The 24,842-nt window shown below is 39.5% G+C and overlaps 2 protein-coding genes across 2 annotated transcripts; both read right to left on the bottom strand.

The window, feature by feature from the left end:
• Positions 1 to 12,915: 12,915 nt before the first annotated feature.
• LOC149163236 (uncharacterized) lies at positions 12,916 to 14,107 on the bottom strand. Its single transcript, XM_089435986.1, has 2 exons — positions 13,609 to 14,107; positions 12,916 to 13,427 (listed from the first exon to the last, which is right to left on the bottom strand). The coding sequence occupies exons 1-2, from the start codon at positions 14,104 to 14,106 to the stop codon at positions 13,248 to 13,250; spliced, it is 678 nt and encodes a 225-aa protein (XP_089292112.1). The 5' UTR covers position 14,107; the 3' UTR covers positions 12,916 to 13,247.
• A 4,232-nt stretch (positions 14,108 to 18,339) lies between these two features.
• Positions 18,340 to 19,128, bottom strand: LOC149163235 (uncharacterized). The gene is made up of 2 exons (XM_089435383.1): positions 18,827 to 19,128; positions 18,340 to 18,652 (listed from the first exon to the last, which is right to left on the bottom strand). Exons 1-2 carry the CDS (start codon positions 19,126 to 19,128, stop codon positions 18,340 to 18,342), a joined length of 615 nt encoding a protein of 204 aa, XP_089291509.1.
• Positions 19,129 to 24,842: the final 5,714 nt, after the last annotated feature.

The raw sequence follows: 24,842 nt of genomic DNA, 5'->3' as shown, positions 1-24,842 counted from the left end.
TCTCTCAATTCATCTTTGCAATATTTTCTTAATTCATTTTCCAAGCCTGGTCCCTCCAGGCTTATGAATCCAAATAATATTCATGTTAACAGTGTAATTGAACAATTGGATAGTATTATCACCTCTATCCCTAAACTACATCTGAACCGAAGCCCTGGGTCGTGTGAAGAGGCTGAGGTTTTGGTTGTAACCCATTCTATAAAACCTCACTACAATCTCAGACCTCGTGATAAAAAACTCCCTCCTTGGGAGGCTGTGGGAGGGTTAGGCTATTCCTGTGGGGCCTCGTAAAACTAGAGGGAGGAAATCAAATATATCCAAGGCCCAACAGAGAGCCAATATTGACATTGGGAAAGTAGCTATCCATCTCAGGGGTGCTTAGAGCAGCGTTGAACCCCGCCTTGGTTTCTCAATGATTATTATGTCTTTCAACTGTAGAGTTTTATCCAGTGTTCCTAAAAAACTGGCCCTGAAGGTGTTGATTATTCATTATAATTCAGATGTGCTCTTATTGCAAGAGACACCGGGTGTTGGACTGGAGGTTAACAAAGCCCTATTGAAAATGTTGCGTGGATGGAATTTCCAGGCATTGGATGCCAAAGGCAGATCTGGGGGATTGGCAACTGGAGTGAAGGAGGGAAGGCTAAAGATCCTTTCTTCGTGGGGTTTGGACCAAGTTTTAGGAGTAGAAGTCTACTCGTTGGAGTTGTGTTCAAACCTTCTTATCCTTAACATCTATGGTCCCTGTCAGGATAGGGTATCATATTGGAATAATCTGTTCTCAAAGTCTTTTATGGAAAATCTGAATTTGGTGATTGGGGGGGATTTAAACTTTTCTCTGGGACTCTCTGAAACCTGGGGACCATCAGCTCATGCTGACCCTCTTTCTGATTTTTTTTCCAACAAAATCAGAGAGAGGAAGTTGATGGATATAAACTTGTTGAAGCCAAGACTGACCTAGAGGAATAGGAGAACAGGGGAAGCCAAGGTGGCCAAGAGGCTGGACCGATTTCTCATGAGAGAAGTAGTGGTCAAGATCCCAGTCTTTAGACATTGGGTAGGAGAAGGAGGAGACTCTAATCATTTACCGGTTCTACTTGAAATGAAAGGGCCAAATAAAAAGCCAATTGCTCCATTCAAATTTAATCCATCCTGGCTAAAGGAGGACTCTTACAACATTTTGTTTAAAAAAACTGGAGATCTGTGAACCCAAGCGAGGGAGGAGGAAAATATTTTTGGTCATGGAAAATTTGAAACACTTAAAGAAGGCAACTATTGAATGGGCCGAAGAAAATAAAGTCAAAGAAGAAGAATACCTAAAGCAAATACGAGTGGAACTAGATCAGCTTGAAAGTTCGGAAGAAGATGGCTATCAAACAAAAGGTAAAAGAGATAGGATCAAAATGTTGGAGTCTAAGCATAGAAATATTCTAGCTACAAGAGAAGAACAGTGGCAACTTAAAATCAGGGAATCTGGCTTAGTGTTGGGGATGAAAATTTAAAAAAAAATCAAAATTATGCAAAAGGAAGGAAAACTCAAATACTATTTGGTCTTTAAAATCAGAGGATGGAAGGCAGGCCAAATATTTTGAGGAATTGTCCATGATGGGGAGGAGCCATTTCAAAAATATTTTCAAAGCTCCTTCAGAAGTGTCAATCACGGAGGTGGTAAGGACAACTCAATTTTTCCCAAGGTATCTGGGAGAGGAGGAAAATGAAGCTATCATGGGGGAAGTAACTAGAGGGGAAGTTGAAGGAATTTTAAAGTCAATGCAAAAGGATAAGAGTCTAGGCCCGAATGGCTAGATAGTGGAGCTCTTTCAACACTTTTTTGAGACCCTGGGGAATGAATTGACTGAGGTGGTCAAAGAATCCAGGATAAAAGGGGCGATCTATGAACCTTTCAATTCCACATTCATAGCCCTAATTCCAAAAAAGGAGGACCCTTCATCTTTTGAGGACTTTAGGCCAATATCTTTTTTTGATCAAGTGAGAGTAGGTCCTTCTATTAATCTGTGAAAAAGTACATAATATACAAAAGGCAGCACAAGCTACAAAGGAGTTGTGGCCCACACTACCGCTTATCCAAGCGAGCAGAGAAACTAAGGGACAACCCACCTTTAAGGCGACATTCGGGACAACCGGTGAAATATAAACCTTCTATTCACACTGCCGAGCCACAAAAAAACCTTAGTTGACGGGGCCCGTGCCGAAGGCCCACAAAACAATGCCAAGTAACCACTCTTAACCTCCGTAGAACTTGAAATCTCGAAGACCGTGCGATCAACCTTCAAAGATCCAACGGTCAAGAGGCGATATTGGGTTGCCATCATGCTTACCCTTTATCCATTCAAACGGACCTAAAAAGAAAAATGTGCCATCTCTCTAATCTATTTCGGGTCCAGATGAAGAGATAACCCACGAGTAGTTTAACCGCCCAAAATCCACTGGATGTAAGTGATCCCAAAAGGTCTGTGCAACTAACCTGTAACTTAACTGCCCTTACGGACCTAAAGCAAAAATAAGTCACCGCCTAAATGAATTTCGGGTCCGTTTGGAAAATTAACGGTCTTGCTAGTTATCGCCCGAAATCCATGGGATGCCTGCGATCCCATCAACATGCCCACACATTAACTAATCCATCGGCCCAAAGAATTAATAGGCCACATTCAATGTAATTTGGGTCCAAACCTAGACTTAACTTGTATGTAGTTTCCCGCCCGAAAACCCTAGGATTATAGAGTTCAGGGTGCAGTTTCCCGCCTGAAAACCAAAGGCAAACTTTAGTCGGGTGCTTGTCATCCTGCTCGCACTTTACCATATGCTACTTCCCTGTGTAGACCGAAACTCTTATGTTTCCATCAGTCTTCACTTTGCTTAGTTCTCATGCTCTGAAAGTACTCCCTGTCTAAGGTCGCCTGTTTATGACAATGTTCCCACAGTCGTCCTTGGGGAGTCCCTATCCAGTCATATATTTTATTGCTTTTGGAACAGAGTACTCCTTTGTTTGCCAAAATATCTGCTAACCTATTGGCTGTTCGGTGAACATGAACAAAACTAAGGGTTCTAATGGTTCATAGGTGGGATTGAATACGTTGATAGACCTACAGTAACCTCCAGTGTTTCGACACTTTCTCTGGTGCAGATCCATTGCATATTTTCTTGACCAAATTAATTATCAATTCAGAATCAACTTCAATGACGGTATTATGTAAATTTGAGTCCATCAAGATCTCTAGGCATTGATCAAGGGCCATGAGTTATGCCATATTATTAGTGGCCTTCACCAAATGACTATGAAAAATGGCTTTTATGAAAACCTTTTCATCTCTTATTACTCTGCCATATCCAGCCATACCAGGGTTGCCTTTAGAGGCTCCATCTATATTGCATTTCATAAAACCAAGAGGGGGAGGTTGCCAGAAGTCCTTTTCAGTTGTTATATAACTTACAGTCTTGTTTATGCCCTGGGGGAAAAGCCCCTGTAGGCCCAAATGAAGAAGTATCTGCGCATCCTGGTGTTGAGGTTGGTTCTTAGGGGGTTTCTTTAGAAGGGTTCCTACAGTCTCTTTGAGCTGTCTTATGATCTGAGCCATGATGCTCTGGGATGAACTAATTCTGTTCTTGAAGATCCTGTTGTTGGTTCTTTCCAGACATTCCAGATCAGAAAGCCTGGAACCATAGCCCAAGCTTTGTTGATTATTTCATTGTCAGAGAAGTTTCTTCTCCAATTACTCAAAGTGTTGGTGATGCTATAAATGTCCCTATTTGTTTGTCTGAAGATTGAAGCCACCCAATTCCACAAGGTGGAGGTGAATGGGCAGAGGTTGAGTAGGTGTTCCATTGTTTCTTCTTGTAATTCACATAGCTGGCATCTAGATGGACTGGCTACACCTCTTTTCCGAAGGTTTTCCCAAGTCAGAAATTTTTTATGTTGTACCAACCACATGAACAATTTGATTTTCATCCAGTTTTGGTTCTGCCATAGGTCCTTCCATACCTTATCCGGGTTTGGAAAGTCAAGCCCTAGGGCTATTCTCTTGGCTTCTCTGAGGTTAAATTTGCCTTCATTGTTTTTTCCCCATCTTAGTTGGTCTGAAGATGTTGATGTCAGAATATTTCTCTATTCCAAGATAATTGCAAGAGCTTCTACCTGGGCCTTCAAAGGGGAGTCATCACTATATACCAGGTTCTTCCATATTCTCCATTTTCCATCGCTTCTATCCTGATCCCAGAAGTCCTTTACCCTAAGTAAACCTTTGTTGTCAATATCATTCTTGAGATTGGCAAATTCTTCTCTTAACAAGTTAGGTTCCTGTTGCCAATTGTCCTCCCAAAACCGAGCTAGGTTTCCATCTCTGATTTCCCAGAAACTGTGTTTCTGAACAATGGCTCTATTCTCCCAAGCTTTGTTCCAAATGTGGGAGCCTTTGATGAGCCCAGACATTCGAATGTGCTCCCTTTCTTGCCAATTATTTGCATATTTTTGTTTCCATACCTTGGCCCAAGGGGTAACCGATTCCTTTAGCCATCTCCACCATAGTTTTGCCCCCAAAACTTTTCTTAGGGTTTCAAGGTCATCAAGTCCCAAACCTCCATGTGTCTTAGGTTTACAGATCTTTTCCCAAGCTACTAAAGCCCATTTCTTTTTCTCTTCCCCTTTGCCCCAAAGAAAATCTCTTTGGATGTTCCTGATGTGTTGCACAACTCCTTTAGGAGCTGGAAGGGCTGAAAACATGAAGATGGGGACAGTTTGTAGGACAGCTTTTGTAAGCACTAGCCGTCCTGCTAAATTCAAAGACCTGTTTGTCCATTTTCGGATTCTGTCCTGGAGTTTATTAATAACAAGCTCCCAAACTGCCTTGATTAGAGGTTTATTTGTTAGAGGTATTCCCAAATATTCGGAGGGTTGTTGATCTCTTTGAAAACCTAGAATTCTGGTGAGGTTTTTCTAAATAGCAATGTCAGTATTAAAAAATAAAATCTTTGATTTGGTAAGGCTTACCTCTGTACCCGCAGCCATAGCAAATTCGTTCAGGATTTGCTTGAAGGCAAGAGCTTCCTTGACAGTGGGTGTACCCTGCAACATGGTGTCATCCACAAATTATTGACGATTCAAGGCATCCCCATTCAGGGGGTGAGTTTAAGACCCTGGATTTTGCCTTCTTCTTTGGTAGATTTGATCGCATTGCCTAAACCTTCCATCATGAGAATAAAGAGGAAGGGTGAGAGCAGATCTCCTTGTCTAAGTCCTCTCGAAGGCTTAAAGGTTTTGGATGGTGAGCCATTTAGGAGGATTGAAAAACTTGAGGTGGTAACAAGGGCCATTACCCATCTTATCCAGTTATGGTCAAAGCCATATGCTATTAGTACTTCCTTGATGTATGCCCAACTTAGCTTATCATAAGCCTTCTCTAGGTCAAGTTGTATGATCATACCTGCCTGCTTATTGCTCTTGAGTGAGTGAACCACCTCGTGAGCTTGAATGATGTTATTTAGAATTTGTCGTCCTTCCACATATCCAGTTTGCTCCTCAGACACAAGAGTTGGAAGAAGGGGCTTGAGCCTGTTTGCAATTATTTTGGAAATAATTTTGTACACCACATTGCATAATGCTATGGGTCTAAATCTATCTGGTGTCATAGCATTTTCTTGCTTTGGAATCAAAGATATGAAAGAGGTATTGAGCGCCTTCAAAACAGTTTTGTTTTTCCTCGAGTCCTCCACCACATCGAGGATATCTTGCTTGACTATTTCCCAACATGCTTTGAAGAAGTCAACATTGAAACCATCCGGACCTGGAGCTTTCCCATTTTGCATCTCTTTGATGACTTCACTGACCTCCTCTTCAGTCACTGGTTTGTTGAGATTATAATTGTCTTCTCTTGTCACAAGCTTAGGAATGTGCTTTGTGAAGTCATTGATGAATTGTGATCTGTCTATGAGAGGCTCCTCTGCTATTCTTTGGAAATGTTGAACCAGAGCAGATTCTATTTCTTTGTGGGTGTTGAGCTGTTTTCCTTGAGTATCTTTGAGTTTTGAAATCTTGTTATGAGACCTATGATCCATGGTAGACTTATGAAAAAACCTTGTATTTCTTTCTCCTTCTTTTATCCATTGTACCCTCGATTTCTGTCTCCAGAAGATCTCCTCTTGCTTGCATAAGCCTTCCCATTCCTGTTGAAGAGAGTCAGCTTGTATTTTACTTTCCTCAGTGAAGCCATCTGAGATGAGGACCTGGTTAATTCCTTGTAGTTTCTGGTCAACTACTTTTTTGGCTTCGAAGATATTGCCAAACTCATTCTTATTCCATTCTTTAAGCTTGAGTTTGATTTGTTTCAATCTCTGATGCAGAAGGAACATTTTAGTTCCTTGAATGTGCATATCTTCTATCCACCATTTTTCAATATTGTTGATGAAGTCAAGATGAGTAAGCCAAATGTTTTCAAACCTGAAAGGTCTATTTCTCAGAGTGCCTATAAAGGAAGCTTCAAGTTGAATAGGCCAGCGATCCAAGCCTCCAAAAGGGAGGATTATAGCCGACAAGTCAAGGCCTGTGAGGATGAGGTCCTCAGAGATAATGAATCTATCTATTTTTGAGGCAACTTGAGAAGCCCCTCCCCTCTTATTATTCCAGGTGAAGGTTCCATTTCTAGTTTCTGTATCCACTAGCCTCATGTTGTTTATGAAGTCTTGAAATGTTATGGAATATCTGACTAGTGATCTTGTCCCGCCTTTTTTTCTGAGAGAGATCTGATCATATTAAAGTCCCCTCCCAGAATCTAGGGGATAACCAGATATCTCTCTCTTAGCTCCTCCAGTGAGGTCAGAAGCCTGAGTTTGTCTTCAAGTTTTTGTGGACCATAGACATTTGTGATCAAATAAACTTCCTTATCACCCAAAGGTTGGATAACCACTGATAAGTAGTTCCTGGATGCTTCAGCATCTAGGATTCCAAGTTTCTAGGGGTTCCAAAGTGTGAGAATTCCTCCTGTTGTGTTGTTTGCTTTAACTTCTAGATATTCATACTTAATAAGCCATTTGCTATGTATCTCTCTTATTTTATCTATTGAACATTTTGTTTCCTGGATAAACACCATATCTGGTTTTTCTTCTTTCATTCTATTGTTGAGATTTCTTTGTTTCCTTTTACTTCCTAGACCCCTAATATTCCATGTTGTAAGCTTCATTAAGAAAGATTTGTAAATGAGTAACTAGTAAGGTCTTTCATCTTACCTGAGTTGATCATGAGTTTTCCACACTCTATCAGTAGCTCATTCTGTCTTTTTCTTCCTCTTTTCCTACCTGGGTTCTTGGGAGCTTGTCCCACTGTTGCCTCCATCGTTTTTACCCCTCCGTTGTCCTAACTATCATGGTTTCTTTTGACCCCAGAACCCTTAGCCTGAGATCTCCATAGGAAGAGTTGTTGTACTCTGTTATACTCCTCTTGAGGTAGCGAATCCACCCCTTTGGCAGTTCCTTGCTCTAGGAACTTTTCTAGATCGAGATGCTCCCTTTCAAGAATTTCATGCAGCTCATGATCCTCCACTCCCACTTCGCTTGGGGTCATCTCATGGTCCCTGTCAAGTTCCATAGCGCTTGGCAGATCCTCCTTTTGTTGGTTGTTTTTAGGTCTATCCTCCATGTTGTCATCCTTTTCCTTCTCTGTAGGATTGTCCACCAATACCTGGTTCGCTCCATTATTCCCATCTTCTTCTTCTAATATCTTGAATCTATTCTGACTAGGCTGCTTTTCCTCGTTGCTTTTCTTCTGGTTCTTTCTCCCTCCTTTCCCTCTGCCTCCCACTTTGGTAAAACCTTCAGTATCTTTCCTTGAGGTGGCTTTAATACTGCTCTCCATTTTGTTTAAAGGGCAGTCTCTAAAGAGGTGCCCGTGTTCATGGCATTTGCGACATCTGAAAGGGACATGCTCGTAATCCACCGCCTGCACCCATTCTTCATCATATACTTCTAGAATGATTTCATTCAGCAGAGCTCCAAAAAGGTCCATTTCTACGCATATTCGGGCAAAGGAGGTGTATTTTCTGCATAGTGTGGCATTTGATATTTTTAAGAAATGCCCTAGGTTATTGCCTATGGCATTTAAGGATTCTGGAAGCCAATAATCTAAAGGTAGGGACTAGAGTCTTATCCATACTGGCACTAATGTGAATGTCTCTCGTTCCGGGACAAAATTCATCACCCATGGCCGCATATAGAGGCCTGCAACAACATAGAAGTATGGTCCTCCTTTGAACACTCTGTTTTTATCTTCTAAGTTTGTGAACACCACTGTGAAGAAACCCTTGGATCCAAGGTGTAGATTTATTTCTTCCTTAGGTTTCCAATGGTTCTTTATCCAAGCATGAAAAGCCTTCTCCATTGGCCATAACCCCATAAATTTGCATATTACGGCATCGATCGCCATGTGATCCCTATGCGCCTGTAGCATTGGATCACTTAACACCACTCGAGGTGTAATGGTTGACCTAGGTTTACATGGTCCTGTCAGATTCCTGTGGTCAATTTTCTGACTGCCTCCTCCTATGCTCTTCTCTCTTCTGTCTTCCCCCTGATTTTTTGCCTACCCCTGTGATCCACTGTTTTCCTGTTTTTCTCTGTCTATACTCCCGGTTTCTACTTCCATTGGCTTCTTGAAGTAGTTTGAGACTGCATGACTGTAGGAGGGAGTGAAAATCCCCCCCTCTCGCCCCTCCATGGTGCCCAACACTAATGCCCTACTTCAAACCCTAGTCCTACGCGTTTCCCCCACCGTCTGCCTTCCCTACCTTAAATTATCATTATGTAACTACATCTACAAAATAATTGCAAAAGTAATCATTGTCAAATTAAAATTGATCCTTTCAAGGAATATTTCAAAAGAAGAATTTGGGTTCTTGGATGGCAAACAAATACATGAAGCAGTAGGAGTGGCTGAGGAAACCATCCACAACATTAAAAAACAAACAAAAGGAAAGGTGTTGTAGTGAAAATTGACCTATCTAAAGCATATGATCATATCAATTGGTTGTATTTAAAAATGTTGGTGGCCCACTTGGGATTCCACATTGGGTTTATAAAATGGATTATGGGATGTTTGAACAATATTAGCTTTGTTATCTTGATTAACAAGGCGGCTACCCCTTTCTTTCAAAGTCAAAGAGGACTGCAACAAGGATGCCCTCTATCTCCCCTTCTTTTCCTGCTAGAAACAAAAGGCCTTAGTCAAAAGATATACAGGAAGCAAGGAGAAGAGGAGACATAAAGGAGTAGAAGTGGCAATCAACCTATATACAACTCATTTGTTGTTCGTGGACAATATTCTTCTTTTCAATAATGGTAGCAAGAATGAAACAAAGGCATTAAAACTTAAATAAGATCTATTTCTCAAAGATACAGGAATATGCATCAATAAAGAAAAATCATCTCTCATCTTGGAAGGCTTCAATAGGATGGAAACCAAAAATACTAAAGAGGATCTACCATTTGAGGATAAGAAGATGATTGGCAACTTCAAATTCCTAGGGTTCTACTTAAAGCCTAACTCGTATAGAAAACAAGGACTAGTATTGACTAGTAGCTAAAATTGAAAACATGATTAATCATTAGAGCTTCAAATGGTTATCTAGAGCAAGTAGACTAGTACTCATTAAATTTGTATCAATGGCAATTCTTGTATATTAAGCAACACTTACCTAGATTCCAAAAGGAATATTGGAAAGAGTGAGGAGATTATGCAACAAATTTTTGTGGGATGGCTCTAAAGAGAATTGGGTACTCCCCTGGGTGGCTTGGGACAAGGTGGCTAGGCCAAAGGAGTGGGGCGAGTGGGGTATTAAAGATCTCACAACTGTTGGACCATCCTTAACAACAAAGTTGAGAATTATTCCCCAAATTTTGGATATAGCTTTCTTATGTCTAAGGGATGGAGGATTCCAAAGTGGTGGGTGAAACACATCTAGAAGATTAAATGTCCAGCAAAAGCAAGAATGTTTTTCTAGTGTATTCTACACAAATAAAGTCCCTACTTGGGACAATCTCCAAAAGAGGTCCAAGGTGGAACCAAGCTAGTGTTCCTTGTGCAAAAGAGATGAAGACTCAATACAACACCTATTTCTAAAGTGCCCTTTCAATAAATCAGTGTGGCTAGAAATGGGGAGGTTGTTGAAGAATGGTAAGAGATGGGAGGGTGAAGTTCTAAAGGAGGTATGGCAAAGCTGGTGGAAGGACTCTCTAAACGAAAACTTGCGTAACTTACCTCTAATAATTTCTTGGGGCACCTAGTTAGCCCAAAACCGAAGTATCTTTAAGGATCAGGCTCCTTCATCAGTGCATATAGCTATTGAATGTGTTGCAATTTATGAGAGTATCCCTGAACCAATCCAAAAAACAACCATTAGGGGGATAAGGGAGGAACAAATTAAGGGAAACATTCCTTGGGCTTACTTTGACAAGGCATCCAATCAAAGGAATAGATGTGGGGCAGGCATGGTGATACACTTGAATGCTCAAAGAAGCCTAAAAGCTTCAGTGGGGCTAGGCAAAGGATCTAATAATTTTGCTGAACTTCAAACCTTAAAACTTCTTCTTTATTGTCTCACACACCTAGGAATTTCTTTGGTTCAGATTTTTGGGGATTCAATGAATGTTATCAAATGGTTCAATGGAGAGAGCAGATGTCAAAATTATATTCTATCTCCTTTGTTAGAAGAAGTTATATATCTCAAACGATTTTTTAATGATATTACTATATGTCACATTTACAGGGAACAAAACAATGCAACAAACCAACTTTCTAAAGAGGGTGTGCAACAAGATTTGGACTGTTGGCACATAAAAGACATTGAAAACAAAGAGATCAGTGTGTCAAATCTGCCTCCTTTTTTAGAGAACATTTACAAAGTCAATGTTTAAACAATTTTAATTGCTCAACTCTTATCATACTTTTGTTTTATGCTTTATTATGATGGACACTCAGACTTTTAAAATATGTTTTTATATATATGCTATAAAACATATAAACAAAAAATAATAAATAAATAAATAAAAATAAATAATAAAATAAAAATAAAAATAAATAAATAAATCAATTTTGATTTTTTGGTTTGGATTGCAAGTTGTTGATCCTTTTCTTTTTTGGGTTGTTTTCATCTTTGAGGAGGCCAACGAACTAGTTTCAACAACCATTTTTGCATATAGAGATAAGAAAGCAATATGTTTTTGCTTACCAACTCAAATCAAACTCTATGTTTAGATGATAAACATAGAGTTTTCAAAATGCTTAATTACATATACTATGTAACTTTTTATTGCCTTAATAGAAAATTTGATTTTTTTTCTTTGAAAAATAAATAAATTAATTTATATATATATATATATATATATCAAAATTGTAACACTACATAAATAACAATTAAATATCAAAGTTGAAACATCATAGATTACAAATTAATTGTTGAAAGTAAAAAATTGTAAATAAAACTACAATTACATTATAAAATTACAAATAATATTTGAACAAGGAAAAAATTAATTGTTGTAAGTAAAAAATTATAAATAAAACTACAATTACATTATAAAATTACAAATAATATTTGAACAAGGAAAAGGTTCTACTTTTTATGCTAAGCAATAATCAATCAACACACCATCAATCTAAATTAAAACAAAATAAAAACTTGTATTGCAAAAGTTCAAACTATATTTACAAAATAGTTAATATCTATAGATATTTTGTTGTTTTATTAACATGGTATTTAATACATAATATCAAATGTCTAAATTAAATCAAGGATTTGATGGATAACCATGAAAATGACTAATCTATCCAACAAGCACTTAAATCCATTAAGTCCAAATCTACCAAGCATCAAGGGAATCAAATTTAATCTATAGTTAAGATGGATTTAACCTAGTTTAATTTCCTCCTTTAAATAGGCTATATTCCACATAAATACCATTAATTCTCATAAAACTTTGTTAATAAATATTACTATTATTTTTTATATAATTTAACCAAATAAAATGTTCACATAACAAAACAACATCTCTTCCAAAGTCAATTACAACGAATTCATTAAAAAAATATAAGAGCAAACTCTATCAACTATGTTGTATTAAATATAAATTAATAAAAAATAATTTTAGTGATTGACATTAATTGTTTTCATGTGAGTCACATGGATTGGAATTTTCAATTAACTAACGTGAAAGATAATATGTAATATTTATCAATTCATCTTTAGTTGTCAAGTAAAATTGTTGTTATCACTTCTATCCAAATTTAATTCCCTACAATAACATGTGAAAAATATAATATTAATATAAAAATTATATCACTATAATATTTTTACTTTCAAATTTAAAGAAAATATTATTCTGAAAATGAACCACATTAATTGATTTGAAACTTCAACTAAATCTTAATAATGTGATTAATTTGAAAAACTCTTTTATTTTCAAATTTAAAAAAAAATATTATTCTGAAAATGAACCACATTAACTCATTCAAAATTTCATCTAAATCTTAATAATGTGATTAATCTAAAAGACTCATTTAAAATATTATTCTCCTTAAAAAATTATAACTATCAACTCTCTTTTAATGAAATGATCATATATTTTTTAAAATGATTCTCCACTGTTCTTTTAATTATTTATAATTGTGCTGAAAAATATAGTTTACAGTACAGTCAAAATTCAATATAGTTTTGATATATTTTTAAGTCTTAAATTAACAATAATAAGTAAAACACCTTATAATTTTAACATTTACCATGGATGTTTTTAAGATTTTCGAAGTACAAAACTCTCGCCTCTTGAAGAAAAAACGAAACTGAAGGAGAAAATCTTGAAAGAAGGAACCCATATTGCGAATTTGCTACCGGTGATCTGTAAAAACGGGTATAATGAATACAGTATGTAATGAATATGATCGTTGGAAAAAATAGCTCTATTGAAAAAAATTGATGGCAAGAAGACGAATGTTTTCATTTCGTCTCCTGCAAATAATGTTCTCCATATGACCATATCATCATGTGAATTCTCTTCTCTTGGTGGCTAAATAACCCCGCGCTCTCCTCACTTACACTCACTTCCCAGCTTCAGTGGAAGCCCTAACCCAACTTTACTTCAAAGTCAGGAACACCTCTGCATTCTCTATCTGAAGCTCGTACTCAGGACGGCACCTCTCCTCAATGGAAGCCCTAACAGAATCTTACTTGAAGTCGGCAAAACCTCTTTATTGTCTATCTGAAGCTCTTTCTGAGTATGGCCATTTCATGTATTTGGCACCTCTCCTCACTCGAAACAACACCCGCACTTGACAGACGCACAGTCGCTTTCTTTTTACTGCATTTCTTGCTGGAAGAGCGCACCCCCAATCTTACGCGTGCTCTCGCTTCTGCAACAGAGGGCGAAGATCTTATCTGGTAAACAGAACAAAGCACAGCCACATATTTAATTCACGGATATAGGTTTCCGGGAAGCATTGATAAAGATAAAGCGAAAATGTCCAAAGAAAACCGACCATATAGATTTTCGGGAAGCATTGATAAAGAAAAAGGGAAAATGTGCAGAGAAAACAGATCTAAAGCTGTGAATACTTACGACGAGACGAGTGATATCTTGGAGAGGCTCCCTCGGACAGGGTAATCGAAATACAGAGCCGGAAGAACAAGAGGAGAATGGGGGAATGTTCTCCTTATTCCTCTTATTTTCTTCTTCTTCCTCTCGAAATACAGAGCCGGAAGAATAAGAGGAGAATGGGGGAATGTTCTCCTTATTCCTCTTATTTTCTTCTTCTTCCTCTCTCACAGAAGAAGAATTAGTGCCTGCAAGCTCAGCGCGAAGAAATTGTTGTTGCAAGTCCATCTGCATTTCCATTTGAGATAATGATATGCCAAATATTAACAATACTTGCGTTCCCTGCCTGCCCTGCACCACACTGTATGTAAAGAAGCGAAGCAGGCAGTGAGGAGAGTGTGGAGGAATGAAGGGAAGATAATTGTGAGATGTATTTGTAAGACTCTGAATTCGGGTGATTTGATTCAATGGCGGGTGGGTGGATTTCAGAATTTGAGATTTGGGGATCATGGAGGGAGACATTTGTGAGGCAAATTTTGGGAGGACGAGGGAGAATGGAAAACGCCCAAATTCAAACTCAAATAATGAGCGAGGCGGAGGGCGAACAGCTGAAATTTGAAATTGGAGATTAATGAGAGGGAAATGTCAACATTTTGACGGAAGAGGTGCGTTTAGAGATACTTTGCTGCGGGCGGCTGTTATTTTTGTCTCATCTATGACTTTGTCGGTGGTGGTTATCTCCCCTAAATTTAGAGAGAGCATCACTATCGCTATTTTTTTGGCTGCTGGCATTTAAAAAATTCGCGCCTCGTCGAAATCTCACTCATTAACATTAAAATTATTGGTTGAATGGGTTCCCTTGCTTGGTTACTGAATTTGAGTGGGTCCTATCTTAGCTAAGGCTTGTAACCCAATCACATGGTACATCCCAAATGTCACTCGCATTTTTTTAAGTGGAAAGAGGGAAGTTCCTCAAACGATATAGGATTGCAGTAGTCTAACTAGTTAGAGGAATTGCCCGGAAGGTTAAGGAAATTTTGGTCATATTTAGAGAAAATCCGGCAAGGATTTTTATAAATCCAAGTTATAGTTGTTAACTTCAAAATTTTAGGTGTCTTAGACGTTTTTGATGGTGCCGAATCCATTTCCACCATCAAAAACACGATTCAAGCACTGTCTCTACAAGATTTTTTGAAATATTTTTGCCCAGATTCCAACCACTTTTGGCCGTCCGGCAATTCCTCCACCTTGTTAGACAACTCCTATAGGATTAGGATGTGTGTTTTTTTAAATCCATGAATTAATGTTTATATTCCACAAAATAAGTTTTTTTTAATAATTTATATGTGGATGTTTAGGATGGGTGTTTTTTAAATCCATGAATTAATGTTTATATTCCACAAAATAAGTTTGTTTTTTAATCATTTATATGTGGATGTTTATCATGTGCAATGTTAATCAATGAAAGTCTTTTTTAAAGAAGAACAAGAAAAAATTATCTATTCGACCCTTTTTCTTTTTCAGCACGAAAAAACTATATAATTGTATTTATAAACAAAAATTGTTTTATATACAGTGACAATATTACTGCCAGGAAAGCAGCAAGCTTGAAAACATGTCCCATCTTGAAACTGACAAAGTAATGTAATTTCCAGAAAAACATGCCCGGAAGCTGAGAGGATATCCAGGTGTAAATAGAGCTCCATTTGTTCATTTCGCCACAAGTGTATGATGCAAAATAAGGAAAGAAACTGAAACAGCTGGTACTGTAGAAGCCTTCATATGTGCATAAGACCTTAACAAAACCAAAATTTCTACCATAAGTAATTGCTATATGCCCTGAAATTGGAAATCCTGGATCTGGTAGATAGTGCTGTTCGCCTTTATCTGCAATCTCCATAAACCTTGGGGCAAGGTTAGACCCCTTTTAGATAGAGCGTCCGCCTTTTTGTTTTTGTTCCTGTCAATATGGAAAATAGAATAGTCCTTCCTATAGTCCCATAATGCTGCTATCCTGTCCATCCAGCCGGCAAGGTGAATGTTTTTTATGTGATTCTTTGACAGAACATGGTCAGTTATTACCTTGGAGTCTCCATAGATTTGCAGATTCGGTATGTCCAGGAATTTGCTGAAGGAGAGGAGACCAGCTAAAGCCACTGCTTCCGCTCTATTGTTTGTCCCCGGACCAACATTCCAATATATTTCTATAGTTTGTGCATTTTCCATCTTGATGTAAACGCCACAGGCACAGATACCTTGTTGTGCAGCACCGTCGAAATATGCACGTGGGGTCGAAGTGTTCATCGGCATGGACCTTCTTCCACTCCCATACCTGTCGATAGTGGACTCATAGTCCCTTCCATAATTTGTGCTGAGCTTCCCGCCTGTTCCGAGGGCATTGTATAGGGCGATTATAGAGTCGATGACTGAAGAACTTGATACCACCTCTGAGCTGAAAATTTTACCATTCCTCCATTTCCATATGCTCCAGATAGCCAATAAGGGAATGGCTCTCCATTCTTTCTTCATGTTGCTCCAATTTTTAATAGCTTCAGACATTGATGGGACAGATACAAGTGGAAAACCAAAGTGGGCCGAAAGTTCCTGCCAGATAGGCTGCACCTGTAGACAGTTGAGGAAGAGATGAAAATTATTTTCAGAGCTTTCTCTGCACAATGGACAAATGGCCGGTCCATGCCAGTTTCGTTTTTGTAAGTTTTCCCACGTAAGGTTCCTATTATAGAACACCAACCATGCAAAAATAATTATCTTGGTGGGACATCCGGTTTTCCACAATGAGGGAGGGAAAACATCTCCAGCTATTTCGATTTGGGAACTAAGAAGCTGCAAATAAACCTGTTTAGCCTTCGCCTGCGTGGAGCCATCCATACCTCCCCATATGAGCAGGTCTTTGTCTGCTGATCGAAATATTCCATGACCCTGCAAAGAGGATATAACATGGTCCCAATGTGTCTTCATTTCTCCATTGAGTTTCAATTCCTGCGAGGATTTCCAAATGGGGATGGCCCCATCCCATTGCCGAATGGTACTGGCCCAATAGAAAATCCCCCTGATATGGAGCGCACTTAGCAAACGAGGTGAAACATGGATTTTTCCGGCACCACCAGCAAACGCGTCCCTTCCAATCAGGATCTGAGATCCTGTCTGAAATTTCCAAATGATGTTCTTCCTTAAATATGGTTCCAGCTTCTTGAACCCCCTCCATATAGCCGATCCAAATGGGGACCCAATGTGATCCACCCTAATCCAGTATGTCATATCCCTGTTTTGCATATATTTTGCACGGATAGTCAAGCTCCATAATGAGTCGCCCATGACAGCCTTCCACATTGATTTGCATAAAAGAGCTTTTCTGAATTGTGCCAAATCTAAAATGCCCCATCCCCCCAGTTGTTTAGGCCGCGTTATTGCAGATAGCTTGGTTAAATGAAATTTATAATGTTCCTTATCACAACCCCAGATAAAATTGGCAATCATCCTATTCAAGTTCTTAATTATAGAAGTGGGAATGAAGAACAAGTGCGCCCAATAAACCATCGTTTGTACCAAAACAGCTTGTGTCAGGGTCATCCTACCACCTTTGGATAAGCACAGGTTTTCCCAGGCAGTAATCTTCTTGTAGAATCTATCAATGTTTTAAAACTCCGACTCCGACTCCGACTCGGCCGAGGGTCGACTCCGACTCGGTATCAACTCGGCCGGCTCGATTTCAATGACTCGGTCATTGTAAAAAATACATTAAATATTTATTTTTTATAAAAACACATAATTTTAAAGATTTTCATTCGTGTTTCCAAACACACAGCATTAGAATATAGATAGAAGACAACATATGATCAAAGTAGACTCATGAATATATTCATTATATCAAAATGGCACCCAATGCATTGTCCAATACATACACGATGATGATATAGAGATCAAAACAAAAACACATAACCAAGGAGGCTATAAATGGCCTCTACAACAAAAGTCTGTGACCAGTACTACTGGCTACTGCTAGAGTTTCCAACATCATCTAGCTCAGTGTTACTTGGAAGTTGGGAGCAGGAGCGAAAGTGGGGAGCGAGAGCGAAAACGGGAGCGGGAGCGACATTTTCAGAAGCTCCTAGTTTGGGAGCGAATCCCAGAGGAGTTCGACAACCAATGTCACTAACATCAAGGTACATAGAGGGATTGGTGCTCTTGATTAAATACGAGTTCCATACCCTAATACATGACAAAATTCAATGGAAACATTGCAATCCTCCAATCCTGAAATCCTGAAAAACTGATAAGTTTGCTGGATTTTGAATGAAATCTAAAATTCTACTTTTTCCATATGAAATCCAATGAGGCCGAAACCACTCTCAAACATCCTGAGTCATTTCATGGTAATGTTAAAAATTTAAGTAAAAGGATGAAAATGAAGATTAAGGAGAATGTCACTTTTACTTTAAGAATTTAACATTACCATGAAATTTGAATAGCATATCAATAGTAGAGAGCATTTGAGTGTGTTAAATAGGGTTTGGGAGGGGGAAATGGACCCCAAATAACATTTAACTAATTCATAAAACACATTGGAGTTCAAACCAATCAGCAAACACTTCAAAATTTCATTAAAAAAATGTCAAATCGTTGTTTTGATGGGGTTACAGGGCACTGGTTATGACTCGGCCGAGTCAATACAGAAACGGCCGAGATGGCCGAGTCAGCCATAACCCGGCCAGTCGAACCGTTCCAAGGGTCGGGTCACAGCAGAGGGTAATGGCTCGGATCAACCCGGCCGTTTCGGTATCGAAACGGCCGTCTCTTAAAACAATGGAATCTATCTGTAATCCATGACCAATCCGCCACCCTGTAACCTGAAGTTTTCAATTTAAAGCCCAAGTATTTAAGTCCATTCCGGAGAGGAATAGCTTGTATGTTAAAGAGCTGAGATAGAAATCGGATCAGATTTCTGTTTGTATCCTCCACATAGAATGCAGATTTCCCTTCATTTACAGACATGCCGGTTGCACTTTGAAATCTTCGCAAAATTTCATGAAGACAAATCCATGTTGTCCTGCATAACATAGCAGTTAAAAGAATGTCATCGACAAAAAAACTATGGGATGAGTTTATACCTCTGCAAATAGGAAGTGGGCGACATTGTTCATTTTGAATTGCCTTCTTGATATGGAGGCTGAGAGAGTCCATCACTAATATGAATAAAAGTGGGGACAAGGAACATCCTTGCCTGAGCCCCCTGGCAGCTTTGAAAAAAGGAGAGGGTAAACCGTTGATTATAACAGCATAGTTAACCTCCTCCACACATGCCATTATCCATCTTGAGCACCTTGAGTTCAGTCCAATCTTGGCAAGTAGACAACGCAGGAATCCCCAATCCACGCTATCGTATGCCTTTTTTAAATCTATCTTCAAAACAGCAGCCTCCAATCTCCTAGTGTGAATAGAATGTATTGATTCTTGAGTGATGGCAACCGCGTCCATGATATTCCTGTCCTTGAGGAAACCGTGCTGCTCTGGGGTTAAATGCATTGATAACACACTCCTAATGCAAATAGCAATGATTTTGGAGATTGTCTTATATAAAACATTGCATAATGAAATTGGTCGATAATCCGAAAATGTTGCAGATAGAGACTTTTTTCGGAATCAAAGCAATGTATGTGGAGGTAATACGATGACTAATGAAGCCCTTTAATCTTGATTCCTCAACCAAGTGTAGAATGTCATCCTTGAACAGATCAAAAAAGTGGATAAAAAATTCTATGGACCACCCATCCGGACCTGGACATTTGTCCTTTTGGAATGATTTCATCGTGGCCAAAATTTCATCTTCAGAGACTTCTTGGAATAGGGTAGCATTTTGGGTCTCATCGAACATGCAGGGATATAGATCAATGCCCCAAAGGATATCTTCGATGCAACTTCCGATTTCTCTGCTATATGCCTTTTTGAAGTAATTCACAGCTTCACAAGTTATATCTTCTTGAGAATAAAAGGTTTTGCCAGCATCATTCTGAATTTGCCAAATCATATTAGCCTGCCTCCTTCTGTTTGCAAATCTGTGAAAATACTTTGTATTTTTGTCACCTTCTTTGAGCCATATGGCGCGGCTCTTAAGACGCCAAGTGGATTCCTCCTCTGCTAATATCTTTTGCTTTTTTTCCCAAGTTCCCATATACGTTTCCGGGTATTTGAGGATAAGGAATTACTTTTAAAGCAAGTGGATAAGATATGCAATTCCTTGTCAATATCTTTCAGCTCCTTTCTATTTGATTCCACTTTGTCTCGCTGCCATTTTTTTACTTTGCCACGAAGAAGTGCCATACGCTTAATGAAGTCCATAGACTGATGTTGTGGCGGTCCTGAGTACTGCTGCCACGACTCCTTAATGAACTGGTTGAAATGTTCATCCAAAAGCCATGTACGATTGAATTTATATGGAAAACCAAATCTACATCCATTATCATTCCATTGTATATATATTGGCCGGTGATCCGATATATGCGCAGGGACAATTTTCATCATTGGCGGACCGAACCTGTCGATCAACTTCCCGTGAATGATATATCTATCCAATCTTTTTGCCAAAAATGCTTCATTTGACCGCCCGTTATCCCATGTAGGACCCTGGCATTCTGGCTGAATATCTATGAAGTTATTTTGAATAATTGCATTTCGGATCATGCGCCCTATCGGGTCAAATTTCCTGCCATTGCCCCAGGTTTCATCATTACACAAAGTGCTGTTAAAATCACCTCCCATCAGTAAGGAGTCGATATCCATGAGCTCAGATGAAAGAAACTTTTCCCAAAAAGTATACCGCTGTCTATATGGGGCGTAAATGTTTAAAATATGCACCGGTTCGTGACAACCACGAAAATATGCTAGAATTAGAATTCCAGCAAAACACTGAAATGCAACAGCTCTGATCCATTTTGGGTCCCAAATGACAGCTAAGCCTCCAGACAACCCTGCAACGTCGGTAGCTACCATGTGCCAAGTAGGAAACATTCTTCTAAAATATGAGATAGTTTGAGTTCGGTCATGCATCGTTTCTTGGATAAGAAGCATTCTAGATTTAGTGGAGCCAAAAAGTTCCTTCAGGGCCGTATATTTTGGGCCGGCACCTAAGCCCCGAATGTTCATGGATAATATGTTATACATTACAGCCTTCCGATGGCCTGCATGCTCTAAGGGGCCCTCTTGTGGATAATTCCTCCTCCACAATTTCAGATATGGGAATATCGACCAAATTTAGTCCTCTAGGAGACGTAGCCTTCCTGTCCTTCCTTCCGCGAAAATGCCTACTACCCCGCTTTTCTTTTCGCCGAACAGTAATAAACCCTGCCGATCTAGGGCTGATAACAGGGGAAGGGGATTTATCAGGTTTGTGAATAGTGAGGGGTTCCAGGTTTAATGACGCCCTTTGCAGCAACATATCTAAATCACAATCAAAGGAATTGGTATCAGCTGATCTCGGGGAGTTGAACGGGGTGAATGATTCACATATAGCCTTCCCCTTTGGATCGGCTCTACGCTTCCCCGCAGGAGAGGGGATCATAGAAGGTAGGGGGGGGATATTGGCAGGGGACTGGGGGGAAGAAGAAATGTATAGGATGGATTTGGTTTGGCCGACCCCCGACGGTTTATCGGTCGACGGGGGGAGGGGAATGGTAACATCAGGGGAGGGTTCTGGCGGATATGGAGGCAAGGGGAAACCCGGCGGCGAAGGAGGCAGGACGGTGGAGGGCCGATGAGAGAGCTCAGGAGAGAGGGCAGATCGAGGGCTGCAAACCTCACGTGATTTATCCCGCCCATGGGGGCCAGCAGAAAGTGAACGAGAGCGGTGGAGGCCAGAGGATCGGCCGGAGGATATATGATTACTGCAAGAGCGACGAGGATTAGGATTGAAACCCCTGAAAGGGTTAATATAGAGCTTCTGTTCCAAATGATCACATGCAGAAGATACACCAGCAAATTTCTCCGTGTTAGATCTGCTTCTATGTCGAATAGAATGTCTGCGGGGGCATTGAGGAAGGAGGTGGCCAGTCTTATGGCACGCCGAGCACCGAAAGGGTACTCCCCAAAAGTCTAAGCACTGGTGGACATTCGACATATTCCATTTCAATTCAATAGATTCAGGGAACCCTCCCCTGAATCCTTTCTCAATAAGAACCCACGCGACGCGCTTATCCTTTGTGCCAATACAATGGGGGTCGACATAATTGAATTTCCCGACAGCATTACCAATTTTCTCCATAGACTCCTTATTCCATAATTCAACGGGAAATCCCGACAGCTTGAGCCATATGTAACTATTCTGTGGAGTGGATCTGAGAGGGTCGAATCCAATATACCATCGGTGCAGAGCCAAGAAGCTTCGATCCCGGACCCAGGGTCTAGAGAAGATAATTTCTAAATCACGATCTCGGAGGAAGTGAAAGCTGAACCAATTGTTCATGAGTTTGACAACGGTAGGGGCATATCCAAGAAGGGAAGACCATCTGGTAGCAATCCAGCTTCAGAACTGTGACTCCTCCATAGTCGGAAAGTGCCAACGACCCACAAGGGCCCGCTTCTGCAAACTCGATATCTTGTCAAATAGTAGGGGGCCGTCCAGATTGAGAGCTTCAGGTGGCGGAGATGTTTTAACCGGCCGGAACTGCTTTCGATTCGGGGGGTGACTCGGACCCTCACCAAAAGATGACTGATCCTTCTGAGTGGGCGGAAATAAGTCCTCGGACAACGTGGCAACCCAATCAGCATTTGCATTCCGACTGACGTGGGCCTTTTCAGCTTCTTCGACGGCCTTCACTAAGGCCGAGGCCACTGAGTTGTCAGAGGGGAAATCCATGTACAAGGACGGGATAAAATAACAAGGAGCAGATCAAGATCCCCAGAGATCTGCCATCCTAGAAAGAACTTTAAGGCAGATTAATATAATAGGGGATAATCCCAGAATAGTCAAAGATGGATGTACAACATTGGAAGGGATCACATGATGGATGTAAAGAGGGAATGAACCGCGCCCTCGAAACGAGAGTGGACAAGATGGAAGGCCGCGGGCATTAAACACAGAAATGGAAAATAGTAATGAAGCCACCTAATCCAAACGACAGCCTGTCCCCGTCGCCGGAAAATTCGAATTCCCCGACACCAGAAAAAGAGCAGAAAGCTCCAGGCGATCCCAGACTCAGGAGGGAGAGAACGGGCATACAATGCAACAACAGTAAAACTCATATACACACCAACATGGGCCTAATCTGAGACGAAAGTCTGAACAAGGCTTGGAAATAATGAAGAATCTCTTAAGAAAATTGACAATCGCCCCCCACCAATCTATAAGTTTTGACCCCGACATATGTGAGAATCGCTGAGAAAAATATATTATGTATATATGCTTATTTTAAAGAAGAACCGGAAACAACTCAATCTACCACATAATAGAGAAACCTTACTCATGCCATATCATGCCATAAATAGAGCCGTGATCCTGACTAAGGCAAAAACATGCAGAAAGAAGCAGAAGGCTAGTGGAAAAGGATGGCCAAACCACGTAGAGGCCTAACATGCACCAAATCACCTGTAGGAATTTCGAAAAACTCTATAGGCAAAGAAATGTGAACCATGTGGGGAGGATACCCAGCCGCCAATGACGAAAAAGTCCACTTTCCAACTTTCGACACCTCGAGTATCTATGCCTAATGGCTATAAAAAAGTTCCAAGACGGCTACCTGTGAAGGGAGCAGATGTTCTCTTGCTTGCATTGGATCCTCCGGGCTGACAGCTAGTGCGCGAGCCGCGTTCCATTCAGCCTCTGGTCTCCATGTTCTTAGCCTTGCTTCGAACCACCTCTTTCCTTCTTTCGTTCATTTCTCAACCACGTCGACAACCTACCCCTATTTGACCCTTTTTCTGTAAAGCTTCAAAATAAATGCTCCCAATTTCTCGACAAACCCCTCGCTAAATAGAAAAGTAATTATTTATATATAAACGTGAGAAATAAGAGCTATCATTCTTTTTATAAAATTGATGTTGATTTTTTTATCACGCGCTCTCAAATAACAATGTAAGTTCTACCCAAACTTTTTAATGCGTTCATTTTATTTTTTCAAACATCTCATAGGCGAGAGCCTTCTATTGTTGTGCAAGGACCAATACTAGTTATAGTACTCGTCCCACACATCCATCAAAAAAATTCATAAATCATCAAAAATTTGCACATAAATAGTTATATTGAGTTATATAAGTTATATAATTTAGTCCAAAATGGGCCCACATATTGATTGGGCCAACAAGTGTCAAATACCAAACCTTAACATCACATATTGACAAGACATAATGTCCCAAATATCTCCATCTCTGGATTACCAAATAATTCAAAATGCACTACAAAACATTCCATTGAATTCTATTTAGGAGTACACCTATCCCATCAAATAGTCACCTACATATTTCCAATGGAGCAACACATCCCATTGCTCAATAATACCTGCACAAGAATAGGTGAAATGTGTGTCAGCCATATGTATATGTGTATTTAACCATTCAACTTATTGAAGACAATAAATGACAACATTTAGTTCAGGAATTAGTTCAGAGGATGCAATAAATGTCACCAACCCTTTGAATTGAAGTATTAAACACACCAGACTTTTCAATTCAGGAATTAAAAACAGAAAAGCACATGGATCAACCTTCAAAGATTATCAACTATTTGATCATGTACAAATCAATCCAGAGCACACATTTGAATTTGGGAGATGGCAATCTATGCCAAACTTCCTTACCAATTAAATTCTATATGGAAAAACTATAAAACATCAACTCTTACTCATTTTAATTTCAGACATTCATTCTACTCATTAGCTATTGGAGATATGCAATCAAAGTGTTCAGACAATGTTACATTCATTCTATTCAGAAGTTTCATAAGTTGTTGGAAACATACAAACTAAGTGTGTGCACAATGTTACATTCATTCTATTTGGAAGTAAGTTGTTGGAAACATACAAACTAAGTGTGTGCACAATGTTAAATTCATTCTATTCATCAGTTGCTAGAGACATACAGGTATGTTTTTGTTGAATAATGTTACCATTTTTGTTGAATAATGAATAATGTTATTTCTATTGAGAAACAAAGGTAAATTAAAGCCATTACAACCAATTTCATTACTGATTTATTGATTTAGAAACCAATTTCATTGACACTATAGCCTCAAATCTAACCCTGCAACTCAA

This window comes from Pinus tabuliformis, chromosome 5_2 (assembly GCF_031772625.1).
Source record: "Pinus tabuliformis cultivar Carrire ecotype Pingquan chromosome 5_2, CPIR1, whole genome shotgun sequence".
Taxonomy (NCBI): Eukaryota; Viridiplantae; Streptophyta; class Pinopsida; order Pinales; family Pinaceae; genus Pinus; species Pinus tabuliformis.
The sequence above is the reverse complement of the archived record's forward strand: the minus strand, read 5'-3'. Positions and strand labels throughout refer to the sequence as shown.

Coding starts and splice junctions, on each gene's coding strand:
- LOC149163236 (XM_089435986.1), bottom strand. CDS start 14,106: ATGTCTCCCTCCATGATCCCCAAATCTCAAATTCTGAAATCCACCCAC. Junction 13,428..13,608: donor AAGATATCACTCGTCTCGTC/GTAAGTATTCAC, acceptor TCTGTTTACCAG/ATAAGATCTTCGCCCTCTGT.
- LOC149163235 (XM_089435383.1), bottom strand. CDS start 19,128: ATGCATTTAACCCCAGAGCAGCACGGTTTCCTCAAGGACAGGAATATC. Junction 18,653..18,826: donor AAAGCTGCCAGGGGGCTCAG/GCAAGGATGTTC, acceptor TATGTTATGCAG/GACAACATGGATTTGTCTTC.